Raw genomic sequence first — 23,122 nt, 5'->3', positions numbered from 1 at the left:
CAGTGTTATTTTCTTTAGGGCTTAAAGTGCGAGAGGGACGCACGCACTGCAAATGAAAGCATTCAGCCCAGTCGGTGACCTTCAGAGGCGATGACTCATCCCATTCCCTGTGAACTCTCCATTAAATCTCTGGACTCTCGCAGGTCAAAGAGCATGCTACTACACACCAACCAACTGTAATTCAGAAGAATCTATCTCCCACACTGCAGCAGCACTTGCAGCCCATCGGGACTTCAAGTATTCAAATGACAGATCACATTTTTTTAAGAGCATGAAAATGGTGCTATGAATCTGATCTCTGTTGTGTAGTGTTTTGTAGCAGAAAGATTCAATGACAACTCTAGATGAGAATTTATTTTTCCATCATGTCATTAGTCACACCAAAACAAACACCCAAACAAAAAATCTTTTATCCTTCATCAAATGAGCACCAACTTCAAGAGGAGATTTTCAGCATTTGCGATCTGACAGCTTGGCTCAGAAAGAAAAACAAAATGTGAAAATGTTCCAGTAGAGAGAGAGAAAAAAAAGGATTAGAAATGTTTTAACGTTTTATTTTGTGGAACATTATAGAAAATGGGAACAAAAACTCCAGAGCAACAAAAAAAAAACTAAATTTAAAAAGTTGGTAACGATTAATAACGTTACTAATTTCTTCTGATTGTTTTTTATTAATTGAAAGACCAAAACATTTTAGTACAGCAGACTTTCAGACATACACCAATTCCCATTGGCCGAATCCTTTCATTGATTTTAACACTGCATAACGTGGTGACGATCTGCAAAAAGTCAAAAGTTTCAAGAGATATTTTTGTACTTACAGCAATGTAGTAAACTCTGGCTTTTTCAACAAGCTTCCAGTTCTCCTCAAGGTCTAGGTGCTTTTCTTTCTTGTAGCAATTAGCTGCGGCGAGATTCGCAACAAGAGACCTAGCAGACAATAAAAAGACAAAACCACAGTAAATCGAACTGTGAGAGTATACATCCATGTTAACCACTGAAAATAAGATAAAAATACATCAGACAATAGTTTGCAGTTCAGGAGAAAGGTTTATTTTTTTAATCATTCGCATTACACTACACAAAGGTAATGTCTATTTCACATAATTCCAATGCCCATTGTCTTCTCTTCAGTGGCTTCATATGAAACCAAACACAATGCATTTGAGAGAGACCAACTTCAGAGTGACTGTGTAATTTATATAGCTCTTTCCCAGAGTGAAACGTGCTGTCGCCGTATCTTTGTAAAAGGTTTCAGGCGGAATACAGCTAGCATGTGAACTATGGTTTTCTAAACAGCTGCTTAGTGTCAGCTCTGCACGAATTAAATATCAAAAATATTAAAGATCACACTTTTTATTCTTTATTTTTCAGCGTTTAAATGACTTACAAGACCTTTCCCATAAATAAATGAACAAACAAATCAATAATGCAGGAGATCTGCAAACGTCCACTGGGACTGCGGTTTCTCCATTAACCTCCCGGTGGACCTCGTATCAACAAAAACAACTAATTCCACTTTGAAAAACAACCACTCTCATTATTCACTTGTTACTGAGAGGATGCGGTCCCAACAGGCCAGCCGGTACAATGAAGCAGCATTAGCCTGAGAGAAGATGCGCTGCTCTGCACAGTCAGGCCACAAATGAGAATCAATAGACCTGCGGTTATAAATTTAGAGAAAAAGTGAAGAGGTTTTATGGAAAAGGTAGTGTTTATGAACATGTGTTGTTAAGAGCTGGTGGCCTGCTTGAAAATAAAAGATTCAAGGGAACACAAATCTGAATTAGTGTATATAATCAATAACATTCAACCTGACGAATCAAAGTAATGCGCCTTTCTTCTTGGTCAAAATGCCACCATCTTGGTGAGGTATTAATTTTAACAAAGTTTGTTTTATCATACATAAATAACACTGAATCTGTGCATTAAGTCTGGAAGTGTAAATGCAGCCTAATAGACATTTAGTCATTCATAAAGGAATAGTTCACTCAAAAATGACAATTTCCGCCATTATTTATTCACCCATTATGTTGTTCCAAACCCATGATATTCTATTTTTGCAGAACATAAAAGGAAATATTTAAATGGTTGTTATGTTCCCTGATTAAAGTTTAAAGATTAAAAAGGACACAAATGTGTTGTAAGAATAGTCCATGTGACTCGTGCATCTTATTCCAAGTATTCTGAAGGCATACAATCACTTTGTAGGATCAACAAACCAAAGTTTAAGTCATTATTCACTCTCAAGTTCCTTTTGTGCTCCGCAGAAGTCGACATATGAGTATGGAATGACATAAGGGTAAGAAAATGTATACATTTTTGAACTTTTTGGAGAACCCTCACTTTATGTCAAACGATATTGATAAGAGAGAAACCCACTTGTTTCAATGTTTACATAATTGAGAAACACTTGAGGGCCATTTTAATTTAAATTAAACATGAATATATATATATATATATATATATATTTATTTATTTTATTTTATTTTTTACTGCAAGCGTTCAATAATAGCCTACTTGTTTTTGCTGATGTATCGAAATTGTTACTGAAAATCGTAACATTTTACTGGTATTGGCATTGACTGCTGAAATTTAGTTTTTTTCACAAAGTGACAATCCTAGTCAGCATTAACACAGTGGATAACCACGTGCCTCAGATATTACGTGGTGCTCATGCTGGCTATACTGGTTCAGCCTGCAACCTGCTCCCTTCCCTATTACACGTCTATCTTGACAATATATATCCATCTAATGAAGCAGCAGCCCACTCCCCAAAAACGAATTTGTTCTTCTGTAATGAGCATTCTATTATTTTAATTTTCACAGAGGAAAATGAAAGATGGAGATCTGCTGGCACTCCACTTGATGCCATCATGTTAATCAGAATCAAATCCATTTAGATATAATAAGTATTTAGTGAGCCAGAGTCATGCTGATATGAGTAGACAGATTCTCCTCCACGCTTCTATTACTGCACACAGTGAGAGGCAGGTCAGACCTCTCGCTGCAGGCTGAAGACCTGTGACCTCTCCCCTAAGCCGCTCATTTAACACAGTTTCCTATCTGGCCTGTCTCACCGGTGACTGAAAAATACATCTGTGTGCAAGTGCACCATTTAAACTGGAGGGAGAAATTATTGAGGACAATATTGCTCAAATCTCTTCCAGGTCTTAAGCTGCAGGTCTGTGTGTCTTTAATGAAAGGTTCTGCTTTGAAAGGTGAGTTGCTAATTGGAAGAGTCTCATAAGCCCATAGCTGACAGTTCTACAAGCCAGTGCTCTTTCAAACTGTCTCTAAAGTGCAACTCACTTCATGACAGCCCTTAACAAAGAGACCTCTCCTCATAATCTCCTACTTGACTCCCACATTTTCACATTACATCCATGTGGGTAGTTAAAAAAAAAGAAAAAACATAAAATATTTAGCTTAACACTTTTTAACATTTTTAGATGCTTAAACTAGATATTTGCCGATATTCAATCAGGTATGCCATGATAATTAACATGCACAATATTGTTTTCGTGAGCACTTCAGTGAAATGTTCTAGATAACCCATTAACCAAATTGTTCTTATTTTTTTATGCACTGTATCATTTCCATCAATAAATAAAAATTTCCAACACTTTAACTCTTACAGTAATAGGAAGATATACCAAATTACTAGGAAACTCTAAAATTCGTGTTTCTTTTCCAATTAAACTTTTCTAAAAAATTTGTACCATTGTTTTAATTTTCATTGTAATGGGGAAAAAAAACAGTATTAAATTAAAGCTGCAAGCAGTGATGAATGAGCCCTCGCACACTGGTGCACATTGTGTTTGCTGTGCCAGGGGCATGTCACTCCAATTTTTTCTCTCTCGCATTTTTTAACACTTAATTGTTGTTAACAGAGTATCACAATGTAAAGTACGTAATTTCCTGTTTCCAGTAGGTGGCGCTATGACTATAACTGAATATTGGCATATAGAAGTATTCAGGCCAGGACTCTTATAAAACATGTGAAGTTTGAAGCAGATTGAACATGTTTCATGGCGAAACATCAAACTATGACAGGCTGCCACGGACATGCCGTCCTAAGAAAACTCAAAAGCTTCACAATTTAGCATCGCTAAATATGATGTCGATCTGATTTAATCTGTAGGAGTTCGTTAAAGTACGAGGCCTGGAATTTTTTTTTTTCATAAAAAAAATTGAAACGAAATTATTAAGCAACTGCTGTCAACTGCCTGGCTAAATGTTCTATTCAAACACAAGCTCCTGCTACAGCAAGTAAACAGATGACAGAATCCACAATAGAGACCAAAATGACCTGCAGTGCCTCTCATTTGTCAAACAGGCTCAGAGAGAGAGCACACTTGTGAGTGGTTGTATCGGTGGCAAAAACACACACAAAACACAAAACATTTTTAGCAGCTCCGATTAGAAGCCAATAGCACGGCAGACAACATGCAAAACATGAAAAGCAGATTGCCATCTAAACGATCACAGGCCCAACTGACTGCAGAGCAGGGGAGGGGCATCTATAATTCATCTGATGTCACCGATACTGGTGTACCTATAAATACCTGCATTTTTATTTTATCTGGGTACTCTCCCAAAATAAGCTGCATGTCAGTTAAGGCTGGGCGATGCCTTAAATATTCAGGAGATATTTGTGATGATTCTAGTGCAGTTTTTATTTGGCCATTAAGTTTCATTAGTTGTGTCATTAGTCTAGTTTCACAATTCTTCCTGGCAACTCACGTATGATTGTCTTAAGAGAGTGAGTGTCTCTAATTAAGAAACAAAAATGGCATTAAAGTTGGTAATTTAGATTCCCTCAAGCCATTTCAGATGAAATACTATTTAGATTGATTATAATTTATATAAATTGAATACTATCAAAAGGCTGAAAAATATTGATAATTCCTTAAGCTATACTGCCCATCCCTAGTGCCAGCAGTCCATCATGAATTCAATACGCTGTTCACGTCACCAAATCCTTGGATTTTATATGATTTTAAATTAGCCAAGCAGGCTCAAATGCTTATCATTACATTCTTTTATCAACCACAGAAATAAATTACATTTTAATACACACATCAATCTGCTCGGTTCATACTTTTAGGTAGCATGTAAATCTGCCCCACTTGTTTTACATATCTGCTCAGTCATGGAATCTAGCACCCTTCAGATCCAACTCATGTGGTGTATCAAAATACCTCTGTAATGATCTATCCCCCAGCAAATAAATAAATGAAGAGCTCTGGCAGAAAAGAGCACAACAGCCAATAAGGGAGTGAGTCCCAATGCATTTTGAGGTGGGGTGTGTGAATGTGTAGCGTGTGTATGTGTGCAGGGGGTTGCTGTCCTGGCCATAAGGGCCCTCCCTAGAAGAGAGGGGTAGCTGACCTGTTGTCACCAGTGATGCAGGCAGCGCAGGTCCCTGTGGGCTCCTCGCTCTGTTCGTAGTAGTGGGCATCCACATGGGCCTCCTCTGCCTTCTCTTTCAGGATCTTCCCAAACTCATCCTTCCCGATGCAGCCGAAAAAGGTAGAAACTTTGTGTGGCTCTTGGATCATCCACTGAGAGGAAGGACGGAGGGAGGGGGAGCAGAAGGAAACAGAGGGGAGGAAAAGCGATTATTGTTTAAATTTAAACATGGCTTCCATATCTGAGAGTGAAAATAGGACTGGAAGTCACATAATCCAGAATTTAGGAGGTTGACCATGTATAGACAATTCCTGGAAAAGAACAGGGGCTGCATTTACATGCCACACAGTATGACTGCATTTATGTGCCATTCTAAAGGAATGACTAGTGAAAACAGGAAGTAATAGCAAGCTGATAAGAGCAAACAAATGAAAATTCTCAGATTCAGAGTTTAAAAAAAAACTAAAACACAAATTCATAAAGACCAGGAACAATAAGCACGTTTTTTTGTGCACTTCTTAACAGTGTTAAAGACCCAGATATATCGCATCAGGAGAGCAGTTTTTTATCCAATGTTGACATATTTTGTATTGAAACAGGAAGGTTGTGTCTCTGATTTAAACTTCGGAAGCAAAAACAGCATTAGAGTTGGTAAGTTTGACTAATTTTCATGAATCATTTCAAAATGTAAATTTCAATTAATCAATTCAAATGAATCTTTTCAAAATGTATTCAACGATTTTGCACCATCAATCAGTGTGCCATTTTTTAATGTATTAAAATGCTATAGTAAATTAATGTATGCAAATATTGTTTATTATTGTAATATGTGTTTAGAAGTGCAGCACATCATGAGTCATCAATATTTCTGGTACATTTACCCTGAAGAGAAATACTAATTAAAGGGATATTTCAAACCAAAATTTTAATTCTCTCATAATTTACACAAAGATTTTTAGAAAAATATCTCAGGTATGTTGGTCCATTCAATGCAAGTGAATGGTGACCAAACTTTGAAGATCCAAAAAGCATATAAAAGCAGCAAAAATGTAATCAATACGACTCCAGTTCTTAAATCCAAGTCTTCAGAAGCTACATGATAGGTGTACGATGGTCCTTTTTCACTTTCACCAATTCAAATTGTTTTTGCATATCACCAACTACAGGGAAAGGAGAATTTACAGTACAAAAAGACATAAATATTGAATTGTTTCTCACCCACAAATTTAATATCGCTTTAGAATATATTAATTAAACCACTGGAGTTGCATTGATAATTTGTGTATTGCTTTTATGTCTTTTCAAAATTCTGGCCACCATTAACTTGCATTGTAAGGACCTACAGAGCTGATATATTCTCCTTAAAAATCTTCGATTGTGTTCAGCAGAAGAAAGAAAGTCATACACATCTGGGATGGCTTGAGGGTGAGTCAATGATGAGAACATTTAAATTTTTGTGTGAACTATCCCTTTAAATGCTTATATCTGGTACAAGTAAATGTAATCAATGTTTAGGAGTACACTAGCATATGGATGACCTCAAATCAAACACACATGAACTACAAGCCAAAAAATCTAATTAATGGATGATAGCACTAAGATGCTATTCAGAGTGCACTGACTTGGTTGTTTTTCTTTTCTTATGAAGATAAAGGCATCAATGAAAAAAATAAACAAAACAAATGAGATACAGGGCAGCTGACTGAGTCCAGAATGTTAAAGTGCATTCAAATGGAGCACTAATTCTAGCACCCTACACGGCGGCAGATCACAAACACTGCGACATTGCTACTTTTATGGGAATGATTTAAAGGTATTTCCAGTTTTTTCGTGCTGTGGGCTTTAACCGCCGAAGATTAATAAGTGTACAGGATGCTATGTTTGCTGCTTTACTGCAACCTTGCAATGTCTGTAGATAGGGCCCCTTGTAAATGAGATGCTATGCCTGAGAGATGACCTGTACACATGAAAAGTTAATTACTCCAAACAAATAATTGTTTGGTATGTCTGTGGAGGAGCCATACAACTTTACTTACAGTATGGAAGTCATTCTGTACTGTCTACCCTGTACTGTACAATGTTAAATCACAGACCTGACAAACAAATGACCCATGGACACAAACACCCTAAAGCTTGGGAAATAAAATGCAATGTTAGCTCATACTCCGTTTTATTTGGCTTCAATATTACAAATGATTGCATTGGGAATATTGTCTTGTGATACTCTCATGCTCTAAAACCTAAAAAACTAAATGGTAGCTATTAATCATAATTAATACCTACAAATCACTAGCAATTAACATTTTAACACAAAGTAACATGAGTACAAGAGCATTAAAGTACTTTAAAATCAACATGAAACACCATTCACAACCCATTTAATTAGTATCTGATGTATTTCCAAGTGAAACAGGATATCCAACAAGAAATAAATTATTATATGTGATTTTGTCCCTCTGAAACTGATTGCAGTGTATTAAAAAATTGTATTATACCAGAAGGGAAGTAGGTGGCTAGAGGGAGAGGTTGAAAAAGAGGGATTTTGAAAATCAGCTGAACAGGAAAGTTGTTTCAAAGCAGGAAACATGTTATTGCATTTTGATAATAGATTACAAAGACAACTTTTTTCTTCCTTTGCAATACCTGTGCACTGATGAATCATGAGTAATAAGATCAGGAATGTGCAGCAAGAATGTCAATTTGTTCAAATCTAATTTTGTGCTGACTTTAAAAACAAAAAGGCACCCACCTCACATGCTCCAACTAAAACAATCATTATAACCAAGTGAGGAAATTCTGCCCTGCTCTCCCCGATCATCCCTGCAAAATCTAACATCTCTTGGGGTCATATTCAAGACCAAACACACACAGACTACAACAATCTCATATGCGACGCATATACATGCTACATTTGTTTTTTCTTTTTCTTTTCAGATTAGTGTTTTTCCACCAGTGTAGTTCCTTACTAAAGCAAAAAGACACATCCAAACATGTGGCAGTAGTGTGATTAAAATGTTACATGCATCTTTGACTGGGTTATTTTAAAGCTCCAATTAAAGCTGATTAGTGGGGTTGAGGTGGTGCTTCTAATAAGACAGCAAAAACTGCTTGGCACAGCACACACCTTTTTCCTGACTCAAATAATCAAAGCCAGCCAAAAACTTCAGCCAATCAAAGATGACCACTGTGAAACACCAGTCAATTCGTCTCCATCTACTGCAATAACCCCCTCATGCTGACAATTACTTTCAAATGGAGATCTAAATAAAAGATGATATGTCCATTAAGACAAAGAGCTATCTGCAGGGTCGTGGAGAGGTCGGGTTGCGGCAGGCGTAAGGGATATTCATGCTCAGTCACATCCCAATTACCCGCCAGCAACACTGGCAGGGTGTGAGCAAATGTGCGTGAGGGAAGCTTCATTACGCAGGGGGATGAAGTGCTGAAATTAAACAGCAGTGTCTCCTGCTGCGTTGTGCCCCCTGGCCAGACACACATAGCCTGGCTCTGACATAATGTGGCTGTACACAGAGACATGGTCGCAGACACGTTATAAGGTAAGATTTCTCTCACTCACACAAACACATACTGTATTTGCATATATATTAAGGTTGTTTGGAGGTAAAAAGTTAAGAAACAAACAAAAACAAAGAAACTATGCAAAAGGCTGATGTTTCCTCAAAATCGTATGGTGGGCTAAAGCACATAACTGTTAATCAGGAGGTCGCTGGTTTGATCCCCACAGCCACCACCATTGTGTCCTTGAGCAAGGCAATTAAATCCAGGTTGCTCCAGGGTATTGTCCCTGTAATAAGTGCACTGTAAGTCACTTTGGATAAAAGCGTCTGCCAAATGCATAATAAATGTAAAATGTGCTGATCATACAGAAAAAGACCATGTCCAAAGCCTAAAGGGCTGTAGGTTGCACCATATTATGCAACTGTGTGAATAAAACCATAATCAAAGCATACATTTCAGGATACACAAAATCTTGACAGTGCTCCCAACATCTTCCCAAAATTGTGCAGGCAGCACCATACTGTAAGCATGCTGGCAGCCGATGGGCTATAACTGAAGTTGTGAGCTCTCATCCACTCATAAACATCTGCCACTTAATAAAAAACATTTAGATTAACCTCCAGTTTCCAAAAGTTTAAAAGCTAGGGGAGTACACCATTGTGTTCCATACTATGGCATTCCCCTTAAGAGCCTGAGAGGCATTAATGTTACGGATGTGAGAGCTCTTGCTCTGGGAGGTGACCCAGCACGCATCCCAGCATGCACCAACTGCCTCATCTCAGTCACACGGTAGTTGTGGTTATCCCTTATTCACCACAGGACAATCACAGTGAGCACTGACTGCCCCTTGCCCAGGCGCTGGATTCCAAACAAGCCCGCCAGGTTCTGACATAGGCACACAAAAGGCACATATACAGTTTAGAAATACATTTTCTTTACATCAGTTTTTACAGATGAACAAGTTGTACTTCTGTCAACTATCACTCCAAATAGCCACCATTGAATTAATAACATTTTCATAGACTGTTACCTGGAATTTTTGCACATATCATATTTAATTGCACGGCTCTCTGGAATCTCAATTCTGATTGGTCAATGTCACCATCCAGAGGTCATATATTGATCTGTAACACCTGTACATCCGGGGATTTAGACATATCAGACCGCTCATCCGGGTTCTGTGAGCTGTCTCTCCTGCTTCTTGGCTCACTGTGTGATCTCTACAAATAAATGCACATGAAACATTGATTTGAGTTGAAATAATTTTATTAGCTTACTTGTATAGATCGCACATTGATCCGAGAAGCAGGAGAGATGGCTTGTAGAACATGGATGAGCGTTTTGATACATCTAAACCTTCGGATATGCGGTTGTTATAGAGCAATATCTGACCGCTGGATGGCACCACTGACAAATCAGAATAGAGTATTCCAAAGAGCCATGTAATAATGTGTGAAAACAACCGGTTGACTATACATTATCTCTTAAGTATTGCACACTGCATACCTGTTTTGCACACTTACTTTATGACACTTTGTTTGTTTAACATTACTTTCTTCTGCTGAACACAAAAGGAGAAATTTGAAAAGATGTCTCATTCGCTGATTTCAAAAGCTTAAAATGGACCCAAAAGTGTTAGAAAGCTAGTCCATGCAACTTGTGCATCATATTCAAAGTTTTCTAAAGCCATTTTGGGCAGCAATTTAAGTTATTTTACAATGAAAATCTTGACTCCCACCATAAATCTCAAATAAATGTTCATACCTGCATGGGAGAAGCTCATTCACTGCTTTTTCTTTCGCCAGGTTTAAACGTGAGCCATTGTGGATGAGTTTCTCTTGAGCATTCGTTAATGTGCAAAGAAGAGCTTAGGAGGAAGTCAAGACTTTCACTGTAATTTTTTTTACATTTCTCACATGTTGTTTCTCACCATTGTATGCATTCAGAAGACTTGAAATGTGACAAAATACTTTCATGACACTTTTGGTTTCTTTTTTCAGCTTTAAAGTCACTATCTAGAGTCACTATCAGCTGGCATTATTTTGAAATCAGCAAACAGGACATGCTTTCAAATCCCTCCTTTTCTGTTCCACATTAGAAAGAAAGAGTTTGGAATGATTTGAGGGTGCATAATCCTTAAATCTGTGTTTTGTCTACATGCCTTTCTCTGGAGGTTGCAGAAATGACATTTTATTGCCTGCAATTACTGCTGCATGCAGTTTTGCTGTGCATTTGATAAACATTGATTTGAGCCACAAAAAGGCAGACTACAAATGGATTGATCTATAAACTGCACTTACTCAGGTGATAGCATGACATAACCTAATTTTGAACTATAATCCTTATCAAAAACCCAATGTACCTCAAGCCAGGGGCTTAGAAAGGAGGTTTTAACACAATGCCTGATTAGGGTAGGCTGTTTCGCAGAGCTACGAAAAGGCAAAACTAGATTAATTTGCTTTTGACACATTGTAATAATCTAATAGCATTTAGCTCAAAAAGCTGTCTTAAACAATGGCAGTGAATGCTCTTTAACCTGAAAAGCTCCAGGATCCAGCTAACATGTCTCAGGATTAAAATCCCTCTGCAACCTGATGGATGCAACTACAACTGCAGGCTTATCAAACTGGCAAAACCACAGCACAGCTATTTATAGACATTACTGAAATAGTCCGCCAGTGCCTGCCTCCCAAAAGTGGTTATGAAGCAATCTGGTCTTTTTTGGCTGTATGTGTGAGGTGTGTCAAACGATTCCTAGGCAGGATGATCAAGAGGACCCTCTGTGGGCTGACGTGGGCCACTGGATTTGACTGATGCACGTTCTGTGTTTGCGTGTCAGTTCTGAAGCTAACTGAAAGCAGCACTTGACAGAGAAGAGTGAATGATGTGAGGACAGAGAAAGAGAGGAATGAAAATGAGTCATATCTCTAAGGACGCAGACAGAGAGGAACGCACACAGGCACTGCTTGTCACTGGACGTAGACACATGAATAAATAAAGGCATTATAATGAAGACAACTCACCGTCTGCCAATCAGAGCCTGCCCAGCCTGGCACCAATGCTCCAGAGAGAGAGAGAGACAGACAGACAGAGTAAAAGAAAGGGAAAGAGTTTTCTAAGGTCTCCTTTATTGATTCAGTAAAGCCAAAGGATAATTGCATATGTGCAAAAAAATATGTTTGGATTCACCAACCAAAACAGTACAAGTAAATAAAACATTCCACGACTTAACACTTAAAATAAAAAGTTAACCTTTATATATTTAACACATTTACATTTACGCATTTGGCAGACGCTTTTATCCAAAGCGACTTACAGTGCACTTATTACAGGGACAATCCCCCCGGAACAACCTGGAGTTAAGTGCCTTGCTCAAGGGCACAATGGTGGTGGACTTGGGGTTCGAACCAACGACCTTCTGATTAACAGCCCTGTGCTTTTAGCCACTACACCACCACCACTCCACTAACACGAAACAAGTGGTAATTTTGTCACACTTGTGTATGTGTTTTCATATTGATGCTTTGGCAACATTATTGGAATAAAGTACATGATTGTTTGACAAACAAAGTACTTTGAAATTGAATTGAAATTTGAGAGAGAGATCAAGACGAGGAGGAAGATAAGGAGGGAGAGAGCGAGCAGCCCATCACTGAGATTAACAATGATGAGAATGGTTTGCTTCTATTAAATCAATCATCACTATAGGTCTCAATTCTCCTCTTTCTCATCAGGCTATCAAGCTCAGGACTTCACCCTTTCTATCAGTAGTTTACTCTCATGTCCCACCACAGAGCGAAACATCTGGTCAGTTTCTCTTATCTGCTTCATTTCACACTCAGGTGGCTTAGCAAGGTGTTGTGTGCCATTTCCCCGCTTGCCCCCTGCAAATGGTGTCATATTTGGACCGCTCTCTCTGACATTCTCTTTCAAACATCCCACCACTGGGCCATTTCCATGTGACATGTTCACTTTAGCGACAGGGCCGGAGGAGGAAGACAGCCGGCAACTCGGTTGAGGGATGATCAGATGCATGCCGACCTGACAGAGTCTTCATCGCTCTGTCCAGACAAACACAAGTGGTGGCTCAGTGGTGGCTCAGTGGTTGAGGCTCAGGGTTACTGACCAGAAGGTCGGTGGTTCAAGCCCCAGCACCACCAAGATGCAATTGTTGGGCCCTTGAGCAAGGCACTTAACTCCAGGTTGCTCCGGGGGGATTGTCCCTGTAATAAGTGCACTGTAAGTCGCTTTGGATAAAAGCGTCTGCCAAATGCATAAAATATAATATAATATAAATATAAATACACAACAACAGCTCCTGCGACAACTCGAATGAACACATCGCATCTTTTCCTTATGCACAGCCCAGGGAGCAACAAACATGCAGCCATGCCTCCCTGTAATCCCAGGCATTTCAGGACCATCTAACGAGTGTAGGCAGAAGGAGATGGAGGGGAAAGTGAGAGGGGAAAAAAAAACCATGTCATTACATACTGTAAGCTGCTTGTGTGACTGCATTACTATCACAATATGTGGCAGTTTTAGAGCAATCTAATGTAACAATCAAGGAACACACACAAGCACTGAGCTGCAGGGTAATGTGCAGGAACTTTAACACTGGGGCTGTAGCTAACAGCCATTTTTGTCATCGATTCATCTGCCGATTATCTTTTCGATTAATCAGTTAATGTGATTTCACCTCTTGTCAAACACTTTCCTTGTTTTAGCATCTGAAAATATACATTGTTTTGATCAAGATGAATCGAAAATTATTTGATTGACTTGCTCTTTGCACAATTTGAAGTTAACAGAGTTTACATTGCATGAGATGCCGCATGAGATGCCGCAAATGGATCGATTTCAATAGTGATGGTGCGTTGGAAGGACGAAACGGGACAATGCAATGGTCTGCGAAAGTTAAGCTCCATCACGCAACCAGAAGTTGAGAACATTTCAACATTTACAACATGTTCTGACATAGGCATCCATTGATCAATGGGAATCTCAGAAATGTGGGTCCAGTTATGCTTTTGGATATCAAATTTTCTGTTTTCTTTGTTAAATTTCAAATTGACAAATGGTATTAAGATGCATTTTGGCTGATTTGTTTGAAATGGGACAGTGCTTAATTTAGGCCAGAACACAGTCATACTAATTACAAACCGTACTGGAGACCACAGAAACTGTATATCAGGTAACAATGCTGGTAACAGGTTTTTATACTAACTAAACAAACCAAACTATGATGTCAAATGGACTTGGGTCCAACACAATAGCTCTAGACCACATTTACACCTGTTATTCAGAAGTTTTGGCCAATCAGTTTAAAACAGGACAACGCTGTAAGGTGTAAATTCGATCCAAAGCATTTTGAGATTTGTCCACTCTGAGGTGGTAAAAATGTGAAAATGTATATGACAACATTGAATAAATTACTTAATCAATTTAATTAATGAATGAATTAATTAATTAATTGATGAATTAATTGATGTTACACTTATATAGTGCTTTTCTGACACTACACTCAAAGTGCTTTACATAGTGAACAGGGGACTCTCCCCAACCACCACCTGTGTGTAACTTCCACCTGGATGATGCAACGACAGCCATAGTGCGCCAGAACACTCACCACACTGTTGGTGGAGTAGAGTGATAGTCAATTGGATGGGGATTATTAGGAAGCCATGATTGATAAGTTCCAATGGGGGAACTGGCCTGTACACTCGGGTTACACCCATACTCTTTACGAGAAGTGCCTGGGATTTTAAATGACCACAGAAAGTCAGGACCTCAGTTCAACATCTCGTCTAAACGACAGTGCCTTTTACAGTATGGTGTAAAAGTATAGTATAGTTATCACTATAATGGGGTGTTACAATCCACACAGACTGCAGGGTGAGCACCCCCTGCTGGCCTCACTAACATCCCTTCCAGCAGCAACCTTAGTTTTCCCCAGGAGGTCTCTGGTACTGACCAGGCTCAACCCTGCTTAAGTTTCAGTCGGTAACAAGGTGAGAGCTGAGGGGTGATATGGCTGCTGACATTGGTCTCAGTGTAAATGCTCATCCGTTCAAATGCATTGAAACAGCAGTGATGCACCTTCTACTCACCTGTTAATCAACAGCTAGAGCTGGGATTTGCCACAGACTTTCCGATTCGATATTAAAATGGTATTTAGAGGCTGCTTCAATATATAATGTGAGTATAAAGTATTGCAATTTTTATAAGTATTGTGATTTGATGTTACAATACATTTAGCGGTGCTAACCCCCTTTCTCTTAGAAATTAAATGTTTACTGAATAATGCAGAATTTGCAGGTTAAAAGGTAGGGAGGTGCAAAACCATTAATTTCCTTGAATCAAATAATCAATGTGTTTTCTTAGCTACTAGTTGACTAGTTAAGGAACCCATGTATAATTAGGCTGCATTATGTCCATGCTAAAACTTATTTCACACGGACTTAGAGGTTATCTAAAAGTAAGAATCCAGAAAAGCTTGGATACAAAAACACTTATGTGCATCTGGGATGTAGAATGACACGCTTTAATGTATCTGGACCATTTGGAGTCAAAGTTTGTCCCTCGTGCCACTTTTGTAATTGCAGATGTGAGACACAAGTAGCTCAGATGATACAGGTAGAACATTTAAATAACTGAAAATGTTTCTACACATAACAGTTGCACTTAAATTAATGATGCATTAATTAATGTCATCTTCAAATCAGAGACCCTTCCATCAGTATCTGAACACAGGTTGTGAAAAGAGACGACCAGGTGTAATAAGTGATGTGTCTCGCCTGTGCACTTGTGATTGGATTGCCCTTCAAGCATCTTAATACCAGGTATAAACAGGGCCCTAGTGTGAAAGCGACGAGTGAGAGATGGTCTCTGTGAGAACCTGCGAATGCCACTTCCCCTCTTGGCCAGGGCGGCGGTCTCTAGTGTGACTGTATGGTGTCATGTTTCGAAGGGCTTGGGAAGGAGAGCTGAGTTCGTTTACAGACACCAGTGTCTTTGAATGGTGCAGTAGCACAGTGTAAATGAGACCATCCGGTTCAACTCTTTCCCCCTCTATACAACACACTCGCATAGACACCCACACATGTACTCATTGGAAACACAATGCTATCTGCTGAGAGATCAGATCTGAGGCACCAGTGGAGGCCTATTTCCCCAGAGTAACCTTTCAGACGTTGCCGAACAGAAGGCTTGCGCATCAAGGCCATGCAGGGTTTATCTGAAAAACATACTGGTTTTCCCAACCTCACTTTTTAAACATACAGTACAGGCCTCTATTGTATAGGACTGGGGAGTCCTGTTGAATTATTCATAGGACAAACAAGCCCATGCTGCAGAGTTTGATGCACAATGATCGTTCACTATGGGCTCTTTCTACAAAGTTAGCGCTGTTGATGTGATATCGTCTAGGTAATGTTCATGGACTGGGTTATACTCGCTCACTCTCTGAATCTCTTGTTAATATGAGGAGACCCACCCGCCAATTTATGGCTAGAGTTTATCTGATCGTAAAATGATGCACAGGAGGCTAATCCTGTCTGAAGGCTGAGGGGCAAGATGGGGTGGTAGTGGGAGAGAGTGTGAGAGTGAATTAAACTTCTTGCCAAGACGAGGCTGCAGGTGAATTGGATTTCCCCTGGACCTTGGGTTGACACTCTGCTTTGGTCTCCAGCATATGCCAGATGCCCATAGGGAAAGGATCAGTGGCATACTGGGTGGGGAGAGGGTGGGGGGCGGTGTGAGAAAGAAAAGATGTAAGAAAAAGGGGAGGGACAGATGGAGAGGTGAATGCGAATATGCACTAGTCTTAAAGGGAAAGTTCACCCTACAATGAAAATTCAGCCAATTATTTGCTCTGCTGTCCCAAACTGGTATGACTTATTCTCTTCCATGGAAATTATTTTTTTTTTGAACAAGGTTCATGTCACTCTTTTACATACAATGAAAATGAATGGATAATACTGAAAAATGACAACAAAAAGCATAATAGAAGAACCATAAAATTATTTGATTTGACTTGTGTTCTATATTCCACATCTTCAGGATCCATACGAATTTAAGGCCACATCCAATTACTTTTTGTTTGAAAATGCATTGATTTTGATCAGTTTATGCCTCTCATGCACACTTGAGCTCAGTTTGCCTTAGTGTTGTCTAAAGTACCAACTTCGGTACCAAGTCGGTACTGAAATATTTTAAATGTGACACTTTGAGCGCTGTTGAGCGGAATTGTAAACACCTCTGATTGGCCATTGTGTTCACGCGCTCATCGGATATGTCTGTGATTGGCTACAATGATCAGCGCTTCAAAAACATGTTGTAAATATACATCAATGATGCTCTTCACAGTGCGCTTGCACAGAAACACACGGGAGCGTTTGAAAGCAGGACCGGTCCGCTGATAGACAGTTGCTTGTGCTTTCAAACGCTCACGTGCGTTGATCATTGTAGCCAATCACAGACACATCCGATGAGCGCCTGAACACAATGGCCAATCAGAGGTGTTTACGATTCCGCTCAACAGCGCTCAAAGCGTCACATTTTTTACAATTTCAGTACCGACTTGGTACCGAAGTCGGTACTTTTGACAACACTAGTTTGCCTCCACTGAAAACTTTCAATTTAAAGATTCTTTACTTTCATAATAAAACAGATTTACAGATCAGATGAAAACAGATTGGTGTGGACATGGCCTGAGTCAAATTAATTTTGTACAGGTTTCGAATGACATGAGGGTGAAAAAACAATGACAATTATGATTTTGGTGAACTATGTGACTGGGCGGAGGGTAGGGCCGGGTCGTGATTATACACACCCTGTCCCTTATCAAGCTAATTACGCCTCCGAGAGGGATAAAGGCCGATTGCGTACGGTGGTGCGACAAGAGAGAGAGATCATTTACGGACATGTCCATCATGTGTGTGTGTTTGTCTTTTGTTCAAGTTAATCATTAAAATATTGTTTATATCGCCAGGTCGGTTCTTGCCTCCTCCTTTCCATTGAACTGCTTTACACTGGTGCCGAAACCCGGAAAGGAGGCGACGAGAACTGACCTAGCGAAATAAAAAAAAAAAGCACAGTAGACAGAATTAACTGCTTATTAAAGTGCAAACAGGTAGAGTGGGCATTGTATGATATTCAAAAGGAGAGAAAAAGAGCTTCCCGCATATAACAACTACATTCTTCAAAGAATTTCAACCTAAAAAAGATAAAAGCCCAAAGCTGATAGCCAATCTAGCTATCTGGTCGAAAGCAAAAAAAGTCAACCTGAGGGACACAAACACTAGGCTGAAAGAGATCTGAACAACTAAAGTAGTAAACATAGGTTCCGTTCATGGTGCATAATGCTTTTAAATCCTGCTTTTAAAATCATATGAACATAGATCCTTGTATCGGGATGTGTGTGCATATATAAGTCGTGTTTTGTAATGCTGTGACACTCACTTTGTGTGTATTAAACTGGATGTTAACTGATGGCAAATAAACTCCCATAAAAAAGCTTCAAAAACTGTTTTTGTATGATGGTATTAGCTCGGGGGCTTGAACACCAAACAGATTCATTGAGCTCCTGTTTGTCTTTCCCAGGCCAGCAGCTTGATCCAGAAACAGAGGACCAGGAGCCACTCTAGAGCAATTTATGGTGTGTTAATAAACTTCCTGTCTGACAGGGCTGTTCATTGCTCCGTTGCTTTGTGTTCTTTTATTGGCACAAATGGACCCCCCCCCTTGCCCTCCTCTGAGAATGAAAGAGTCTTTCAGAGGTTGAGGCAGCACTCCATTCAATCCAAGCTACAGGATCAGAGGCATTGCAGAGTGACCTTTGACGCGACAGTGCTGCAAGGGTTTGCAAAGCAACAAAAGCCATTTTTTTTTTCACTTCTGACAACATCATGACAGGAAATTATCAATTTATGCAAAGAATGAAAACACGCCAGGAAAAAATTGAAAGCTAATGAATTTACTGTTTTTTGATGCATCCATTAAAATAAAAATTAATAACAAGTGAACAATGAATTCAGCAAAATGGGCCTTGGGTTACTTTGTACTGAATGCTATGCAGCTATAGAGATGTACAGTACTGTGATATATATATATATATATATATATATATATATATATATATATATATATATATATATATATATATATATATATATATATATATATATATATATATATATATATATATATGCATAAATACATACATACCTATACACACACACACACACATACACACACCTGTGCAAAAGTCTTAGGCACATAAGATGTTTCACAAAAGCATTTGTCTTAAGATGGTTATTTATATCTTCAGCTTTAGTGTGTCAATAGGAAATATAAATGTTAGACTCCCAAACATTACTTTTGCGAATAGAAAAGATTAGAATAGAAGAACATGGAGCCTGCAACAGATCTCATGTCCCCCCAAAAGTCCCCCACTGAACATGGTGTCAGTTTGAGTTTACATAAAGAGACAGAAGCAGTTGAGACAGCCGAAATAGATAGAAGAACTGTGGTGAATTCTCAAATATGCTTGGAACATCCTATCTGCCAACAACCAAGGAAAACTGTGTCCAGGTGTACCTAGGAGAATTGGGGCTGTATAAAAAGGCAACGGTGGTCACACTAAATATTGATTTAGCTTTTTTATATTTACTGGACTTTGTATGACATTAAGTGATAAATGAAAACTATTTGTCAATATTTTTGAAGACATCCTAACTACACAACATTTTTTACAAGTGCCTAAAACTTTTACATAGTACTGTAAAAGGAGAAAGCTTTTAACGAATGGTGGTGGTCGTAATGGCTAAAGCACAGGGCTGTTAATCAGAAGGTCGCTGGTTCGAACCCCACGGCCACCACAATTGTGTCCTTGAGCAAGCCACTTAACTCCAGGTTGCTCCAGGGGGATTGTCCCTGTAATAATTGCACTGTAAGTCGCTTTGGATTTAAGCGTCTGCCAAATGTAAATGTAAACATCATTGAATCAGACAAGGAGGTGGTTCAGGTTTAGAAAAACATAAGGGTGAGAAAATGATGATATATTTAAAAAAATTTAGGAAGACCAAATCTTTAACTTTTTGTTTATTGAACTGCTTGTGTAAAATAACTTAAATAGGAAGGAACCCTAAGCTCAAAGAGGTATTTGTATCAAAGTGTGGAGCAGTTACACATTAAAAATCATCTAGCAGCTGTGTATGTGATTGCATGTCTCTACTGTGAGCAACATAATATAACCCCCCCGGGCCTGGAAACATCTGTGGTAGTTTAATGGAGAGCAGTAAGACTCATATCTGGTGGCTGAGATGACTGTTTGAGACATGAGCGAGCTTTGAGTGTCTGATTTACGAGACCGATAGCACTCTAGAATCCTCACTCTACAACAGCATAGCCGCCCGGTGCTGTGGTCCAACTCTTCGTCATTAATCTCCATAAATACTGGATAAATAAAACAGCCTCACTCCTGTGAAAAATAAGGGGGACATTACCCAGTCATAAAGCAAGCTGTCTCGATTACCCCCCCCTTAAGTGTGACAGTATGGGCAGACCTTATGTATTTCTGGATTAAACAGTCTTTAAGCCAGTGGAGTATGGAGTTTATAGTGTTAAATGGTACACTCCATGAAAGCACCAATTAAATTTGGAACATAGTGTTACCATAAACACCATAGTAGCAATCCATACAATGCAAAATAATGGGTGCCAAAATTTTGAAGCTCCAAAAATCACATAAATCAGCATTAATTTAATCCATAACACTCCAGAGGTTAAATCAATGACTTCAGAAACAAAATGATAGGTGTGGGTGAGAAACGGACCAATTTTAAGTCCTTTTTTTACTACAAATTCTAATCCCTGCTCAGTCAATTTCCACTTTCACTTCCACATTCTCCTTCTGTTGTTAATGTATTCACATTCTTCATACATATCGCCTCCCTACTGAACAGGGAGAATAATTTTTTATAACAAATTACTAAAATATTGATCTGTTTCTCACCCACACCTATCATACAGTGTCTGAACACATGGATTTAACCACTGGAGTCTTATAGATTACATTTATGCTCTCTTTATGTGGATTTTGGAGCTTCAAAATTTTGGCACCCATTCACTTGCATTGCGAGGACCTTCAGAGCCAAGATATTATCAAATCAAATCAAAATCAAATCACTTTATTGTCACACTACCATGTACACAAGTGCAACAGTAGGTGAAATTCTTGTGTGCAGTTCCGAGCAACATAGCAGTCATGACAGTGACGAGACATATACCAATTACAATAAACAACATACTTGCACAACACAATTTACAAATCAAATGTACACATACTTACACAACACAATAATTATATACAATGTACAGTAAACAATACACACAATATAGAATACACAATATACAATAAGTGAGAGTATATGAATATATATAAGTAGTTGTATTGAATAAAATATGTTGACAGTCCAGTGTGAGATTATAGATTAATAAAGTGCAGTGCTAATTATTGATCCTGATAGATCAAGTGTTCAACAGTCTGACTGCTTGGGGGGAAGAAGCTGTCATGTAGTCGGCTGATGCGGGTCCTGATGCTGCGATACCGCCTGCCTGATGGTAGCAGTGAGAACAGACCATGACTCGGGTGGCTGGAGTCTCTGATGATCCTCCGAGCTTTTTTTCACACACCGCTTAGTGTATATGTCCTGGAGGGAGGGAAGCTCACCTCCGATGATGTTTCTGGCAGTTCGTACCACCCTTTGCAGGGCTTTGCAGTTGTGGGCGGTGCTATTGCCGTACCAGGCGGTGATGCAGCCAGTCAGGATGTTCTCTACAGTACTAGTGTAGAACCGTGTGAGGATGTGGTGGTTCATTCCAAACTTCCTCAGCCGTCTCAGGAAGAAGAGGCGCTGGTGAGCCTTCTTCACAATGGCCTCATTGTGGACGGACCATGTGAGTTCCTCAGTAATGTGGACACCGAGGAACTTGAAACTGCTGACTCTCTCTCCACCGGTGCTCCATTAATGGTGATGGGGCCGTTTACTCTGTCTTTCCTCCTGAAGTCCACTACAAGCTCCTTGGTTTTACTGACGTTGAGGGAGAGGTTGTGCTCCTGACACCAGCGTGTCAGAGTGTGCACCTCCTCTCTGTATTATTTTAGAAGTCTTCATTTGTGTTCTTCAGAAGAAAGAAAGTCATACACATCTGGGATGCCAGGATGAACTGGGTGAAATATCCCTATAACTACAATGTTGAAAAAGTTATTTCACAACATCAAAGACCCCTTAATTGAGGAATATCTAAAGTGTCAGATCAAAAGTTGCAGATGGTCATGCAATTTTTACCAACATATGCATTCTAGGGTTAAATCCACTCCACAGATTTTCACCAACAATCAGCACAGAAAATGTGAAAGTCAACAGATTCTCACACACGTATGCTACATACTTCTGTGTTTAGTTCAATACCCATTAGAGTTGATAAAACTATTTTAGTTCTATTTAGCACATAAAACCTTGTTTAGTCAATATGACTAATATAAATTTTACAAACTAGTCTTAAATTAATCCATCATATACTACGCAATTTTCTGTAAAATCTGTCAACTCCGAGTTGCACTCTTTTGTTATATTGAGTGGTTTCTTTTTTTATTTTAGTGGTGTACCTCGACATTCTGCATACTGGAACCTCTTAAGCAATCAGTGCTCCCTCATTTCTTTTTCTTCTAAACAATACAATAGGATCTCATTGTTCTTTATTGTGAAGGAGCTGTGATTAGTGCACTTCTTTACCCAGTTTTAGATATTGAATCCTATAACATGAAATTATCTAGACTAATTTGTCCTGATAGCTATGCAAACCTCAAAATGTAGCCAACCACATAATTAAGGTTTGTGGTTCCCTTGAAGGGTTTGTAGCCAACAGATCTAGGGTTAAGCAAGGGTGTTGGGCTGGGAGATCATTGAAGGGTCTCACAAACTGCAGGCATTGGAAGGGGAGGGCAAGTAGGTTATTATAAACTCCTTTGTTCACTGTTATAAATCAAATCAAGGTGATAAATCAAGGCCATTCTGTCAGGGCTGACTGTAACCGTACTGTAAGGGAACATGATGCGAGAAGCCAAGGCTGGGAACTAGGCCATTAGGTCTTCTCAATCCCCTACTTTGGGTTAGGTTTCTTT

At 39.1% G+C, this 23,122-nt stretch overlaps 1 protein-coding gene across 2 annotated transcripts in view; it reads right to left on the bottom strand.

Annotated features, from left to right (window-relative positions):
* The window catches only part of LOC127618260 (adenosine kinase-like), a 272,393-nt gene that overhangs the window by 145,632 nt on the left and 103,639 nt on the right, over positions 1 to 23,122 (bottom strand). For both annotated transcript variants that reach the window (XM_052090626.1, XM_052090627.1), the window contains exons 5-6: positions 5,395 to 5,567; positions 822 to 930 (exon numbers count right to left, since the gene is read on the bottom strand). In XM_052090626.1, the coding sequence (XP_051946586.1) occupies positions 822 to 930; positions 5,395 to 5,567 (282 nt within the window). The remainder of the gene's footprint in view (positions 1 to 821; positions 931 to 5,394; positions 5,568 to 23,122) is intronic.

Source organism: Xyrauchen texanus, chromosome 24, assembly GCF_025860055.1.
Source record: "Xyrauchen texanus isolate HMW12.3.18 chromosome 24, RBS_HiC_50CHRs, whole genome shotgun sequence".
Lineage (NCBI taxonomy): Eukaryota > Metazoa > Chordata > Actinopteri > Cypriniformes > Catostomidae > Xyrauchen > Xyrauchen texanus.
The sequence above is the reverse complement of the archived record's forward strand: the minus strand, read 5'-3'. Positions and strand labels throughout refer to the sequence as shown.